This window comes from Astyanax mexicanus, chromosome 21, assembly GCF_023375975.1.
Source record: "Astyanax mexicanus isolate ESR-SI-001 chromosome 21, AstMex3_surface, whole genome shotgun sequence".
NCBI lineage: Eukaryota > Metazoa > Chordata > Actinopteri > Characiformes > Acestrorhamphidae > Astyanax > Astyanax mexicanus.
The window spans coordinates 40,750,154-40,766,715 of NC_064428.1; the positions used below are offsets into that span (position 1 = coordinate 40,750,154).

The window sequence follows — 16,562 nt, forward strand, 5'->3', positions numbered from 1 at the left end:
TAAACCCAGTTTCTTAGAAGCACAAGACAATGAGTGATAGGATTTGTGCTGTAGGTTGTGGGTGTTTGGCTAAAGATTGAATTTTGAAGCTGTTCTTTTAAATATGGTAAAGGATTACGGGAATTTCACATATAGTTAAGTCCCACCAAGAACTGATTATGGGATTGCTTAGAGGAATTGCTATGCTATGCAGTTTTGGAGTCTTCCAATTTGTGGGTTGACTTCAAAATCCCATACGCTTCAATCTGCTAAAATCCCTGTTTTTTACAATAAATGGACCACAATTGTCAGTAGTCTTATACGTATACTTCTATTTATTGTTGTTATAGTCCTTTGGAAGGTGAATGAGTGTGTAGCATGTCCTTGAGCAAGAAGCTGGCTGCAAATAAGGAACCATTCCAAGAAGTTTCACCAGATCCATTTTTTTTACAAGGAAAGCTTGAAAAAAATAAGTAATGTAACAAAATGAACAAATCACTGTTTCTAAGTGCACAGCTTTCAGCAGCTGATAGCTTTCACTCCCACAGCAGACCATACAAGGTTTCACTTGAATTTCCAGAAAACACCAGGGATCAGTACTCTGGACAGCTCCTGAGATTGAAAACAGCTTTCGCAGTCTGCCAAACATCCCAAACTCTCTTGGCAGAAGGAGCAGGATCTGCAAGAATGCTTAAGTAAAGGCAAGGGTGCCAGTTGGAACCAACAAGGGACCTTTTGGAACAGGGCCTTAGAAGAACTTTCTGTTTCTGACCCAAAGAACACTGTGGTGTACATCATTAGGAATCTTTTTGGCATTTAAATAACCTTTATTTCGCTAGCTTTCTTGTTTGGACCAGACCATCAACAGTATAGAGATTGGAGAGGGCTGGAGTTCAGGTGGTGAGTTATTTTGCTTTTTCCAGAGAGATAACAGAGATGAAAGTTGAGTTGAAAGGAGGTAAATGGGTTGGTGGAGCAGGCGAGACTTGTCATGGACATGTGAACATTGTAGAGATTATATTTATAGTAAAGCAGAGGTAGGTTTGAACAGCTCCAGGAGCCTAGGGTTGTGGACTCGATTCTTGATTCCAGTCTGCAAGGAGTTTGGCTTGTTCTCCATATGCCAGTATCGGTTTCCAATGAGTACTCCAGTTTCCAAACATATATAGGATAGGTAAACTGGCAAATGCTTAATTGTCCCTTAGGGGCATCAATGGACTGGTGCCTTGTCCAGCGGATGTTTCAACCTTGTGCCCTATAATTCTGTGTAGGCTCTGGACTACGCTCAATCCTGACCAAAGAGAAGCAAATAAGATAATGGATTGCGGTAGATTTGTAGGAAGGGCTAGAGACATGTTTTAAACACCTATGTCCTGATAATTAAAAATAATTCTCTCAGGAACCAAATATTTTGTACCATATTTTGGGCTCTTTTATGGCATAGGAATCTTTATTGCTGGTTTGCTTTCATGCCATACTTCCATACGTTCATACTTTTCTGTGTGTAGGATTGCAAAATGGTGGGAATAATAATGCTGCCTTTATGTTCTAGTCAGAAGATCCTAAAGTCTTCTAGACTAGCAAAAAGTTGGGAATACGGGATACGGTGCTGTATAGGGTTCACCAACTGGATAAAAATTGTCATGAATGGCCTGGTTAGTCTGCCCATCTAATGGAGACGTCCACCAGTAGGTTTATAGGTTCCCTCACAATGGGGTAAACTCTATAGTACTTTGATTATATTTTGAAGACAAAGTACATTGTTATTAACAATGGGACAATGTTTTAAACTCATACCCAGTTTTAATATTGGATCGATTTCATCTATGCAGTAGGCGCCCTTTTTAACTTTTGCCTCTGTCCTTTACAAAGCCTAATCTGTCATTGTCAAAAATACCAAACTTGTGGAGGTAGTGCTCCCAGATCAAAAAATGCTAGTTTAAAAAGACAAAAAAGATTTAAAAGTCAGTATGTTGAGCCCTCTTATATGTCACCTGTGTTGTTTCCTGGTTCTCCTATTGTTCAAATTCTTGTTCAGGTGCCTCTAAAAAAAGACAATGGCTTGGCTCTTCGTCTTAAGCTGCTGGATCTTCTGTCAGATCTGGTCTGCATAGCCTTTCTCTCTCTCTCTCTCTCTCACTCACTCTCTTTTTCTTTATCTCTCTCGTCCATGAGAAGCAAAAGGGGGTGGAAACGATGGTGTGGAACTGGAGCTTAGCCTCTAGGCTTTCTTCCTCATTTTTTGTATCATACATTACATCCACCTCATAAAGAATCCAGGCTAATTTCATTGCACTGGACAGAAGTATGTCGAGTTTGGCTCCATTCGCCAATAACATCAGTACTATTAGCAACCTTCTGCATGAGGTCTGAATTCTGTCTTTACTTTAATCCATGTCCTACATAACACTGAGTTATGCACTGTTAGAAACCACATTACCAAGTCTATTAGAGGCTATTGAACACCTCTATATGGTTTCATGATTTAGCCATGCAGTAAGCGCCATGCTAATTGGTTGCTAATTGGATCGGATAGATTAGATTTTTACTTTATTGATCCCAGAGGGGAGTTATTTTGTGGATGCAGACACTTGCAGACGTCAAATTCCGCAAAACAGAGAGATATAATAGAAAAATGGTGCTACATTTTCTGATTCTACAAATAATTATGTTGAGGAAGGCTGAGTTTTAAATTATGCCACAATTATACAATTAAATTCTGGTGTTTATTGCTGCTGCTGCTTCAGAAGTTGAGGAAATGTCATGGAATCCCAATTATAGAAGTTGCAAACAATGGATACAAGAAGTGAAGGTGCACTGAAGCAATTCCTTATCATTCTACAGCGCCCCATGCAGTTTGTATTTGTATAGTACTACATTAAATTACAGCCATATGAAGTACAGAAAGCCGCAGTTGATCACAAGTGAGGGAAATCTTACCAGACATTTGGTAAAAAAATGTTTTAGATTATTTCATTTCTATGGAAGCTCATTTGAGCCACTTGGAAAAGTCCTACACTAAGTCATAATGATGAGACATAAGTTATAATTATGAGGTACTAAGTCATAATTATGAGATACTAAGTCATAATTATGAGATACTAAGTCAAAATGATGAGATACTAAGTAATAATTGTGAGACATTAATTCATAATTATAAGATATAAAGTCATAATTATCAAACACTAAGTCATAATAATGAGACATAAGTTATAATCATGAGGCATTAATTCATAATTATGAGATACTAAGTCATAATTATGAGACACTTAGTCATAATTATAAGACACTATTTCATAATGATAAAATACTAAGTCATAATTATGAGACACTATTTCATAATGATAAAATACTGTCATAATTATGAGATACTAATTCATAATTATGAGATACTAATTTATAATTATGAGAAACTGAAGAAAAACATTATGAGACATTAATTCATAATAATGAGATACTAAGTCATACTTTTTAATTAATTTAATTAATAGTGATGAGACACTATTTCATAATGATAAAATACTAAGTCATATTTTTGAGATACTAATTTATAATTAAGGGATACTAAGTCATAATTATGATATTTTCATTTATAAATATGAGATAATTAGTAATAGTTATTAAATATTAATTCATAATTATGGGATACTGAGTTATTATGAGATACGAAGTCATAATTATGAGATGCTAAGTCATAATCATTAGATAGTAGGTAATAACTATCCGATGCAATGTCATAATTTTGTGATACAAAATCATAGTTATGAGATAAAACCCCCAGACTTGTGCAGGTATGAAGCTCTGCAGATATTTGCATTACTATAAACAATGCTCTGTAAGGTGTTATGTGACTTTTACTACATCTAAAATCATCCTCTGTAACTTTAGGTTGTTAAACACCTCGCTTTGTAACTTGAAGATGGATTTCAGTACTTTGATACAGAGCATTCTTTAGCCGGTTTATATAAATATTCCACAGGTTTGGATCAGGAGGAACCGGGTTCAGGTTCTTGTTTGGAGGAAGTCTTGTTGGAGGCTCAGCAGTGTGATAGGGAGGACTGGGGTTATGTCTGATGGTTTTACCGTTAGCGTGGGTAAAAACTGGACGCCGTCGGTCTGGCTCTCTTTGTGTGTGTTTTTTTTCCTTTGTCTGAGAGCTCTTGCACTTTAACTGGAAACTCCATCTCCCGCACTGTTCTGGTCTGGTTTCCATGGCAACCTGTGGGAATATGGCCGCAGGCTGGCATCTCACAGGCTAGCGTGAGTGAATTAGCCTCCTTGCTTCAATCTTTGTTTATCTTTTTTTGTGCTTCTTTTTGATTCCGGACGTCTATATTTTGGTCCGAGCTTTGAGCTTGAGGCTCACGATAGACGACAGAATGTGGTAATTGGACGTTGCTTGTTTCGCTGGTTTTTCCACTTGTTTTCCTCACTGAAGTCTGGGGGGGATTTTAGCGGGCCGAGCTCATTTTATGTTCCTTGTTGAATTTATACAGTTGATCACTGTTTTATTTTAAAATAAGTCCAAAAGTTTGTGGACAACCCTTGCACCTATTGACTTATTGACACCTGTTTACCCAGTGTCAGACATTGGTCAGGGCTCAATTTCTGGAAAATGCTAAATGGATATAAAAAATATCCTTTCTGAAATAGGCTAAATAAAGCCTCTTCTCTGGAATAAACTCTTTATAACATAAAGGTAAAATATTGCTTTTTACAGGGTCAGATGTTCCCTCTGAAGTACAGAGTCTTTCCTTTTTTATTTCAAAAGCCAGACAATTTTGGATCATCAAGTTCTTGAGACATATTCATTTGATGATAATGTTTATAATGTTTATAATCTTTACTGGTACAAAAAAACATGGCTACAAAAAAGAACTTTCACTGAAAGAATTCACTCAATATAAGGTACAGCCCCAACTTTTTTTTTTTACTTTTTCTCTCTCAGGTCTGAGCAGGGCAGCCATGCCGTTTGGTCTGATGCGAAGAGAGCTGGCGTGTGAAGGCTACCCCATAGAACTCCGCTGCCCAGGAAGTGATGTCATCATGATAGAAACGGCTAATTACGGCCGAACGGATGACAAAATCTGCGATGCAGACCCCTTTCAGATGGAGAACGTCCAGTGTTACCAACCAGATGCCTTCAAGATCATGTCTCACAGGTGGGTAAACCTTTATGTGTAGATTTTATGCATTTAAAGGTGTTTTTGTAGTACGACACTAATGCAGACCAATGTGACCCAACGCATTCCATGAGAAAACGTGTTTTAAAAAATGTAGTCAATATAGCATACAACTGCAATGTATTGAAAGTAGGATGGATGGGGTTGTGTTTCGCAAGATTTTGGCCAACAACCTCCTTTCCTCAGTTGGAGCATTAAAGATGTGCTGTGGCTGGGTCTTCCAGCATGACAATGACCCGACATACACCCGAGACACTTTCACAAATGTTTGTAGAAGTAGTCCCAGCATGCCTAGCTGCTGCCTGCTGTTTTTATTATATATCTGTGGGCACGGAAGAGATTCAGGAACACCTCAGTTCTGAGTTCAGTGATCTTGAACGAATATTTTTGGCCATATAGTCAATATAGGGTAGGGTAAATTTGAGGATGGATGGGGGTTGTGCATTCAAAAAATTTGGCCAACAACCTCCTTCCCTCAGTTAGAGCATTTAGGATGTGCTGTGGCTGGGTCTTCCAGCATGACAATGACCCGAGATACACCCAAGACACTTTTACTAATGTTTGTAGGAGCAGTCCCAGCATGCCTAGCTGCTGATTTTATATTATATACATGTGAAAACAGAAGAGATTTAGGAACACCTTAGTTCTGAGTTCAGTGATCTTGATGGGTAAATTAATATTTTTGGCAGTATAGGCAATATAGGGTAGGTAATTCGCAAGTTCCGATCATTCTAATGGTAGCAGCACCCGAGCGATAGCGTAGCCGTGCACTTGAGCGCGGTTAGCGAGTCTATAAGTGTGTGTGTGTGTGTGTGCCCACACTGGCGCCACGGTGTCTCCCTTCTGTTTGTGCTGCTGCTGTTTCCTAGAAGAGCAGAAATCAATTCCTCCTCACTCTCCTCTTACAGAGAGAGACACACACAAACAGATTAGCACATTAGCTTCATTTAATCGCCCAGCAAAGAGCGATGAGCAGCGAGCGGGCGAGAGAGAGAGAGAGAGGACGGAAAGAAGATAGATTTCCACGGCCGGGAGAGAGGAGAGATACATGCTCCCGCTCTCAGTCCGAACCCATACAGTAATGTAATACAGTACTTTAGAAACCCGAGCTTTACCCTGCCGTGACCCAGTAACATTCCTGCTCCGGCTAACAGTCGGAAACACCAGCTATACGTCCACTTTACAACTTCGTTATTTGCATAAATCATGGCGAAATTTTTCTTGCGACAAATGTGATCAAGGTACAACTTCGTCGTGATGCTCATTGCTATCTTACACCCTGTCAGCAGTCTATTTTCACTTTTTCTGCATCATTTAAATAGTAGCAGAGCTTCTGAATATATCTACACTGATAGGATTATTCTGGAAATGAGGTGTGTTCAGGTACATTTCTAGAGTATTGCTTGTTTATCTTGGTAACAGGAAACACAGCGTGAATGAGCATTGAACACATCCAGGTAACTGCGCCATTAAAATAGCAATCCGCCAAAGTCAGAGCTCACCTGGCTCTGGCCCAAAACCAACAGAATTAGTACATGCCTTTTGCGCTTGAGTTTCGAGATGCGCAAGGTGTATTTGTAAGGAGGCACGGTGGATTAGTGGTTTGCACAATCGCCTCCCAGTGCTGGGGTCTTGGGTTCAAGTCTGGATGGGTTTCCTTCTTTTTGGGAGCCCAAAAACATGGGGATCACTCTAAATTGCCCAGAAAATGTAATACTTTAAATTGATTGGTATTGTGTGTATATAAAAATGTATGTATGACTGTGCCCAAATATGCATTGGCACTGTGCCCGATGCAGTCCTCCAGGTGGATGGTTGTTTTCCGGTTTAGAGTATGCTGTGCGCTATTGGCTGCCGCTTCTCAGCGGTGTGTGGAACGTGTAAATTGTGAAGTGGCCTTGGGTTTCCAGAAAAGCGCTATATAAGAGTAACTTCATTCATACATGCATACTTTTCTCGCTGTTACGAAAGCAAAGTCGACACTGACGCATCCTAAATCAAACTAGCTTTTTAGTAATAGTTTGCAATATTGTATCATAATTTTGTTCAGCATGCAGGCTAGAAAAAGTAAGTGAACCTCCCGAGTGAGCTGAATGACTGCATTAATGATTGTTTATTATTATTAATATTAATAATGATGAATTATATATTGCAGGTGTAATAACCGGACGCAGTGTGTGGTCGTTGCGGGCGCCGATGTGTTTCCTGACCCCTGCCCCGGAACCTATAAATACCTGGAGATCCAGTATGAGTGTGTTCCCTACAGTAAGTACACACACACCTACACACACACCTAAACACACACAAACATACATCTACACACACATGTACACTCTCACATTTACATAAACATTCATATATAAATGAAAAAATGCAGTGATCATACACACTCTCTCTCTCACACACACACACACACACACGTACAGGTGTGTTTTATGCATACACAAACACAATCACACCATGCTTACACACTCGTTCTCTTTTCCACATGCAGATATGCTCACATGCACTTTAAGCAATCTCTCTTTCTTCCCTCTCAAACAGTCCCTCATCCATCCACCCTTCCTCTCCTCCTCTTCCTCTCTTCTTCTTTTCTATTATCTTCTTTTTGTCTCTTCTTTTATTTTCTTTCCTCTTTTCTTGTTTTCACCTCGTCTCTTTATTTCTTGTCTCTTATCTCATCTATTCTCCATTGTCTTGTCTCTTTTCTTTTATCTTCTGTACTTACTTTCTGTCTTCACTTCTTTTGTTTTGTTTTCTGTCTTCTCTTCTTTTCTCTTACTTTTTGTCTCTTTATTTTTTGTCTCTTCTCTCTATTCTTCTCGCCTTTTCTCATCTCTTTTATTGTCTTCTCTTTTCCTCTTATTTTCTCCTTTTTTCTCTTCTTATTACTTTCCTTTCTTCTCTTTACTTTTCTTCTCTTCTTTTTTATTCCCCTCTATTCTCATTTCTTCTCTTATTTCATTTATATTCCCTGCTTTTCTATTTCCTCTTATTATTATTCTCTCCTTTTCCTCTTTATTTCTCTTTTTTTCCTCACTTATTCTTTTTATCATCTTCATTTTATTCATGGTTTTCTTCTCATCACCTTTTTTTTCTCCCCCTTTCTCACCTCTTTTTATCCCTCTCATCCCTCTATCCCTCCCTGCCTGTCTTCGCCCCCTCCCTCTCTCCACTCCTCCACCGGGTGTAGTGGAGTTTTTCGGGTATGATCTGGGTTTAACTCCTCCTTTTTCCTTCCTTAGCGGAGTGTTTTTTTTTCTTTTTCTTTTCATCTCTAACTCAATCGCTCTCTCTCTCCTTTCTCTCTCCGCAGTTCAGGGTGTGCAGTAACCCAATCACTCATTCATTTTTATCTTTCCTTCATCCCTCTCTTCCTCTCTTCTTTTGCACTCCGCTGCCCGTGCCGTACGTTCTGTTGCAGCGTTCCTACAGCGATTCAATCTTTTCCTGTTTTATACTCAGGTTTGATGGATCAGTCCTGATCTGAGTTACTTATAATTATATATTAATAATAATAATGTAAAGTTTCTGATTATAGATGACTCCGCCCACCTCCCTCGCTGAGGATCAGGGGGGTGTGGTCCAGCCAGGAAGTCCCGCCTCCCTCAGCTCTTTGTTTCAGCCTGGCCCGGTCCGGACCCTCCTTGTTTACTCTGCTGTTTGTTTTTGTTTTATAGACTTGGTCGTGACACAACTTTCCTAATGTCCTTTTTTAAAGTGTGTGTGAAAGAGTGTGTGTGTGTGTGTGTGTGTAAGAGTGTTTGTGTGTGTAAGAGTGTTTGTGTGTGTAAGAGTGTGTGTAAAAGAGTGTGTGGTCAGTTCCAGTTTTCTCTTTCTGAGAAGACCAGAGTGTTTGTGACAACTTCTCCCGTTCCCCCGGGAGAGCTCTCTCTCTCTCATGCTCTTATGCATGCAAGTGTGTGTGTGTGTGTTTGTGTATTTGAGAGTGTGTGTTTATGCACAAGAGAGAGTGTGTGATAGTGTGTACGATGTGTGTGTGTGTATGTGTGTCAGCGTAGATTAATGTCACTGTCGGAAAGCTGACATTAGTTTTCCCCGTCCGCAGTTCTGTGTGTGTGTGTCCATGCAAATTACCATCAGTGAGAAATGTTGACATGACGGTTCTTTGCGAGTGTGTTTGAGGGACGGGCTGCCAAGTACTGATGATTGGTAATTACTCCTCTTTATGTGTCATGTTTTTAAAAAATTAATTAGTAATTAATTTTATCAAAATTTCTATCCAATTTGAAAGGCCAATTCCCCAATCTCTGTTTAGATGAACACATTACCACATTGCCACAACCACACCCATGACCACACCCATAACAAGGGCTGGGTATCAGTTTAAAAATGTTTGATACAAATAACGATACGATACTTTGAATTCGATAACAATACACAAACAACACTTTTTTTTATACCTTTTTCATATTTATTTAACAGCCAACACTCTGTTATACTAAGAAATTTTAGTCTGTGCCTTTTTTGTATTGAATTTCGGTGCACAGATGATGACTCGTCTATAGTCTAAAACAGGAAACCTAGTGTTTCTAATGTTTATAGTGTTTTCAATGGCAGTTCAGGGGAACTGTGGAAGTCAGAATGAGATCTGGAAGACAAGGAAAACCTTGCCCCTCTGCTACACTATGCGTCCAAATGTTTGTGGACACCCCTTCTAACAAATAATGCATTCAGCTGCTCTTTAATATTGTACCCATTGCTGACACAGATGTGCAAATGCATACATACAGCTTGTATAGTATTTTATAGAGACTTACTGCAAACAGAATAGGACTCAATTTCTATTAAAAACCTGCAGCCAATCAAATCCTTACAGCAAATCCTTACAGCAATTTCCGGGAAAGTAGATACAGTTACTTCAACAAAAGCAGGACAAATTATTCTTACTCAAAGTACACTTTGACTTTGACAAACAATCAATAAATGAAGTCTAATGTCCTAATATTTATGTCCATGTCCATGCAATTATAGATACATTAATTTACCAATTTTTTGATTGAGGTACTGCCCGTCATCATGATCCACTGATTGAATGTTCTTCTATTACTATATAATGACTTAACTACAATCAATTTGTCCTCCTCTCTCTTCAATTCTCTGTGTATTCATTCTTCTCTCCCCAGCTTTAGCTCGTCACTCAACCAGAAGCGAGTGGAAGGATGGATGGATGGATTGATGGATGGGTGGATGGGTGGATGGATGAAAGGAGCGGGGAGGGGCGGGGTGAAGGGTTGGAGAGAGAACAGGGGTGATACAGGATCCAAAAAAGGGAATATTCCAAGTTTCCGTAAAAAATGAACAAATCAGCGATTCCCACTTCCCTCCCCGTTTCTTCATTCCCCGTTCGTTTCAACCTTTTCTTTTGCTCTCTACCTCTATCCCCCATTATATACCACCCTGTTATACCCCCTTCCTCTCTCTCCTCCTCTTCCTCCTCCTCCTCTTCCTCCTTTTCTCCTCCACTCTCCACGCAGTAGGAAATTCCAACTCTAATTCCACTTGATTTCCAACTTTTTAAGCTTGAAAAGAAAACGGAAGACTGCTGTGAAAAAGTGAATTATCTCTAAATATCTCTTTTTTTCTCCTTCGTCTTCTCTCTCTCTCTTTCTCTCTTGTTCTCTATCTCTCTCTTTATCTTTCTTTTCTCTGCTGCTCTCCTACCTTCTTGCTCACTCTATCTATCTACCTCTCTCTTTTTATCTCTCTATCTCTCTTTCTCCGACGCTTGAATAGAAGTGGATCAAAAAGGTAAAGATCATTAACGCCGAAGTTTCTCCTTCCTTCTCCCTTTTTCATTCTCTCTCTCTTAATATATCTCTCTCTCTTTATTTTCTCTCTTGATCGCTCACTCACTCTTTCTCTCTCTCTCTCTCTTCTCCGTTCTGCAAATCCCTGGCCCCTGTGATGTGGTCGAGTTTGATGTAACTCCTCCTCCTTCTTTTTCCTCCTTCTTTCATTTTTCTCTCAGCAAAACCAAAACTCTCTCTCTTTATCTCACTCTTTTTCTCCAAGTCTCTCGCTCACTCACTCACTCACTTACTCACACTTTCTCACTATCTCTCACACTCTCTTACACTCTCACGCACTTTCTCAGGCTCTCTCGTCCCTCCCGTGCAATGCCAAGTCTCTCTCTCTTTCTTTCTCTTTCTCTTACACACATACACTCATTTTTCATTGTTTTCATTTGCTTGCTCTTTTCTCAAAACGATAAAAAAGAAAACTCTGAACTCAGATTCCTCAGATCCAAGTGAATCCTCCTCCTTCTCTTCTTCTTCCTCATCCCTCTTTCTTCCTCCACTCGTCTCTTCTTCATCTTTTCACCCCTTTGCTTCCCCCAGGACCGACCTGTTGTTTGTTTCTTTTCCTTTTTATCTGGTGGTTTAAAGCCAGCGAGTCCGGCTCCTCCTCTTTGATCAGTTTGATCAGTAGTCACGTGATTATTAAGGTGCTTCTGAAGTTCTCAACCCCATTACATGTTTTGTTTTTTATTTATTATGGTGTGCGTTGGATGAGTGACTGAGTGTGGGTGTGTCTGAGAGCCTGAGTCGACCAATCGGCAGGTCCTGAGTCGAGTCAGAGCCTGAACCCAGCCAATAGTGGCCCTCTGCCTGTGCACTAACCCGCATTTCATTCAGATCCAGAGGAACTCTCCCTCACAGTCTGATTCTACCTCAACCTCAACCGCAACCTCAACTAACCCAGATTTATATGTAGCAGATTATCTATCTATCTATCTATCTATCTATCTATCTATCTATCTATCTATCTATCTATCTATCTGTGTATGTATCTGTCTTATCTACATATCTACAATACACTCATTGGTGATAAATCTGGGAAACTTGCTATGTGTGGGTGAGCATTATCCTGCTAAAATATGCGATGCTCCCCAGATTATTCATTACACTATCAGTTTATAGTGTGAACTCTTCAGTCCACATCAGCAGTTTACAGTGTGAACTCTTCAGTCCAGGTTAAAGACAGGACTGAAGCCTTCGTTATGAGTCATCTATATGCAAACCATTAAATCCCTGAATTCATTGCTAACAATGTAGCCGTCCATGTTTTTTCTTCACAACACCAAAGCCAATGAAGATGACAGTGGCTGGTTACAAATAAGTGGCTTAAATGTTAAGAAATTCATAAAAACAACCATCCAGCTTCTCTGAGTGCAATGAATATACACTTAAAAGATCTTAAAGTCTGTCAGCTGGGTGGAATGGACTGTGCAGTAGTGGAATGTCTAAAAGTCAACAATCTCTCACCAAGAGGTACACTACCCAGATATTGCCTCTTAGAGCCTTCTTATATCTCACAAAGAGAAGCACTTGTATTCTATCTATCTATCTATCTATCTATCTATCTATCTATCTATCTATCTATCTATCTATCTAACATCCACACACTCACGCTCACGCTGTGATGCTCTTGCTTTAATCAGTGTTTTTCTCTCTTTCACGCAAAACAGGCACACACACACCAACCAGCCAGCATGGAAAGAGCAGCGTGTGGGTGTAAAAAAGAATGTGTGTAATAGAAAATGTGTGTGTGAGTGTGTATAAGAGTGTGTGTGTATGTGTACAGGATAGAACCTGTTGATTACCTCTATACCTCCCCGTCTCTTCTTTCTTTCCTTTACTATCTTTTATTCTCTCTCTCTCAGTTTTTGTTTGTCCTGGTACTCTGGTGCGAGTGCTGGATGTTAGTTCGGTGAAGGAGGCGGAGCATCAGTCTGGAGCCTGGTGTAAAGACCCCTTGCAGGCGGGTGACCGGCTCTACGTCATGCCCTGGACCCCGTACCGCACGGACATGCTGTACGAATACGCATCCTGGGACGACTATCGGCAAAACAGAGTCACCACCACATACAAGTGAGTGTTCTCACAGATTAATCACTAATTAACTAGCTAAAAATAATGCTGGTGACCAGTGTGGTCCAACAGTAGGACGACCATCATGACCATGCTGGAGACTAAAGGCCCCATCTTAAACCTAGACAAACGTCAATAGACTTTCATTGCCATCTTGGCAACACAGGCACGCAGCAAAAAGAACTAGTGCACAAACCCAACTTTTACATCACAATAAACTAAATGCTAAATAAAACATTCATCACGTTCAGGTAGCTGTGCCATTACAATAGCTTATAGATCACTAAAATAAGGCCTTAAGAATGTGGTCAATTTGGTTGACCATTATCATTAAACTGGTCTCCATTACGACTAAGTGGATGCACCAAAAGAACTTATATATACAAGATAATAATTAATATCTCCAAGCTGGTTCATCATTAGTAGTTGGTCCACCAGAATGGGCAAAATGATCAAGGCAAAGACCAGCTTTGTTAAGACAATCTTGATAGTACATCTTGATTGCTAGTTTACTGAACTCCTTTTTTTTTATGTATTTTGTTCTTAGGTTGCCGAGTCGAGTGGACGGGACGGGTTTCGTTGTGTACGATGGCGCCGTGTTCTACAATAAAGAGCGAACGCGAAATATCGTAAAGTACGACCTGAGGACTCGTATCAAGAGCGGAGAGGCCATTATCACCAATGCCAACTACCACGACACCTCGCCCTACCGCTGGGGGGGCAAGTCCGACATCGACCTGGCCGTGGACGAACACGGCCTGTGGGTCATTTACGCCACGGAGGCCAACAACGGACGACTGGTGGTCAGCCAGGTGAGAGAGAAAGAGAGAGAGAGGGAGAGAGATAGTAGATTGAAAGAGATAGTAGAACGATAGTAGTAATCTGTTTTCCTCTGTAATCTGATTGGCCCTGGTCCTTGTCTGCTGCCACTGTCTGCTATGATCTGATTGGCAATAGTCACTGAGTGCTGTAATCTGATTGGCATAGTGTCTCGTCTACTGAAATCTGATTGGCTGAGTGCCCGTGAGTGCTGTAATGTGATTGGCTGTGGTGTTTATGGTGCAGGTGAACCCGTACACACTGCGGTTCGAGGGGACATGGCAGACGAGCTTCGAGAAGCGAGTGGCGTCGGACGCGTTCGTGGCATGCGGTGTGCTGTACGCTGTGCGTTCGGTGTACCAGGATGACGACAGCGAGGCTGGGGGGGACCTAATCCTGTATGCCTACGATACCCGGCGTGACGCCGAGCGCCCCGTCCACATCCCCTTCCCCAACCCGTACCAGCACATCTCCTCCATCAGCTACAACCCCAGAGACAACCAGCTCTACGTCTGGAACAACTACAATGTCCTGAGATACCAGCTGGAGTTCAGCCCGGCCCAGCCCACCAACGGTAACCGGGACCACGACAACTACGCTTCATACCATCTTACTAGAGAGAATGAGATAGAGGGAGAGAGGGGGGGGGGGGGGAACTAAAAGAAGAATCATATAAGCAATAGAGAAAAGGAAAGAGCAAGAGATAGGGATAGAGAGAAAAAGAGAGGAACAAGTGAAGGAAAAGTGAGAAGAAAAGTCAAGAAGAAAATGTATGGAGAGATAAAAATAAATAGAAGAGCAATGAAAAAAGAAAAACAGGATAAATGGGAAAAAGAGAAATAAAAAAAAAACAGAAATGTATCAAAGGAATGGAGAAACAGGAAAAAGAAAGACAAAAGCTTAAAAGAAGAGAAAAAGTTTAAAAATAGAAAAGTTGAAGACAAATAAACAGGAAATGGAGAGAAAAGGGAAAAAGAGAGAAAAACAAATGAGAAAAAGCAGAAAGTGAAAGAAAAGGTATGGACATATGAAGAGAAATAAAGGAGAACGTGGGAGAACACAGATAGTGAAAAAGAGAAACAAGGTCAAAAATAGAGAGGAAAGAGATAAATGGGGAGATAGAGGAGAATAAAAGCGAAACAAATAAAAAACAATAAAGAGAATCAAGCAAGAAGGTAGAGAGAGAAAGAAACAAAACTGGAAAAGAAAGAAACAATTTTATTTGTTGATGTATTGTTTAAAATGTGTTATTTATTTAGTCATTGTTTTATTTCTGTTTATTATAATTGCTTTGCTAATAACAATTTATTTTTTAAACTATTAATTAAAACTAATGCTGATAATGTAATAAATGTAATGATTGAGTTCTGTGATATTTATAGTCTCCCTCTCTCTTTCTCTCTTTCTCAGAGCCCCTCTCCACCCCTCTCCTCTCTTCATCCCTCTCTCCTCTCTCCTCCACCGTCTTCCTGTCCTTCAGTCCCTCGCCCCCACCCTCCGTCACCTTTAACCCCGCCGGGGCCATAAACCGAGCTCCGGCTGGACGACCCTTCACCGCCACCGTCCCGGTCACTGTCCGGCCACGCCACACACATACCCACACACACACTCCTCACACTCGGGTCTGTGAGGGCCGGGTCAGCCGAGGGGTCCAGTGGCCCCCGACCCACAGAGGAGAGACGGTGGAGAGACCCTGCCCTAAAGGATCGCTGGGTAAGAATGTGTTTTAAAAAGAGATGTTCCCTAAAACATCTTTTATCTGATTTTAATTGATGTAAAGAGTAATTTGGTTAGTTATTATGGGTATATAACCGTGTAACTATAGATATAATTCACCAACATCATAATGTCGTTTTAGCGACTGAAAGTTTTTTAAATACTGCATTTCAGATTGTCTGACCTTCATTTCTTAAAGTATTTGTTTCTTTACTTAGTTGAGTAGTTCTTGCCATAATATGGACTAGAGCATTACTCAAATAGTTATTCACTGTATGCCAACTCTACATCTTCACAACTTTACAACTGATGCTCTCAAACACATTAAGAAGCATAAAATTCAAGTAATTAACTCTGTACAAATTCAGCACATATTTAACTAAAAGCCTGAATTCCAGGTGGCTCCACCTCATAAAGCTGGCTGAGAAAATCCAACAGAGATGTGCGAAACTTATCATCTAAACAAGAGGTGCTACTTTAAATAATGTAAAATATAAAACATAATCTGGTCTGATTTTTTTAATAATAAAGGAAACACTGAACTTAAAGTGTCCAACTGTGTAACTGACTGCTACTGCTAATAGAGATATTGCCCTCAATGATTGCTTCTTTGGATGCTAATGGGTATATTATGATTTATCAATAGAGATAGTACCCTAAAGGATCATTACGATTAGCATTGCCTATTAATTTAGTGCATCCACTAAAGCATCATTCAATTTGTGATGTTAGTAACAATTGAAATAGTGTCATAAAGGAGCAGCTGGCCAAAATTTGGGGGCGTTTAACTGCTTAGAGATGGAGAAATCATGTTTACATGCCCTAAATCAGGGACTCTTCAACATTGGGCATCCGTGGCTTTATCCCTTTGTGATTGAGTCAGGTTGGAGTTGGATTACTGGTTTGAGAACCCCCTGCCTTAAAGGATCAAAGGGAGGGAGAAAGCGAGAAAGTGAAAGCGAGAGAGAGA

At 40.3% G+C, this 16,562-nt stretch overlaps 1 protein-coding gene across 2 annotated transcripts in view; it reads left to right on the plus strand.

Moving 5' to 3' along the window:
- Positions 1 to 16,562, plus strand: part of LOC103031661 (adhesion G protein-coupled receptor L1) — a 67,710-nt gene that overhangs the window by 25,210 nt on the left and 25,938 nt on the right. For both annotated transcript variants that reach the window (XM_049469633.1, XM_049469634.1), the window contains exons 3-8: positions 4,928 to 5,141; positions 7,318 to 7,427; positions 12,850 to 13,057; positions 13,605 to 13,869; positions 14,123 to 14,450; positions 15,287 to 15,589. In XM_049469633.1, the coding sequence (XP_049325590.1) occupies positions 4,928 to 5,141; positions 7,318 to 7,427; positions 12,850 to 13,057; positions 13,605 to 13,869; positions 14,123 to 14,450; positions 15,287 to 15,589 (1,428 nt within the window). The remainder of the gene's footprint in view (positions 1 to 4,927; positions 5,142 to 7,317; positions 7,428 to 12,849; positions 13,058 to 13,604; positions 13,870 to 14,122; positions 14,451 to 15,286; positions 15,590 to 16,562) is intronic.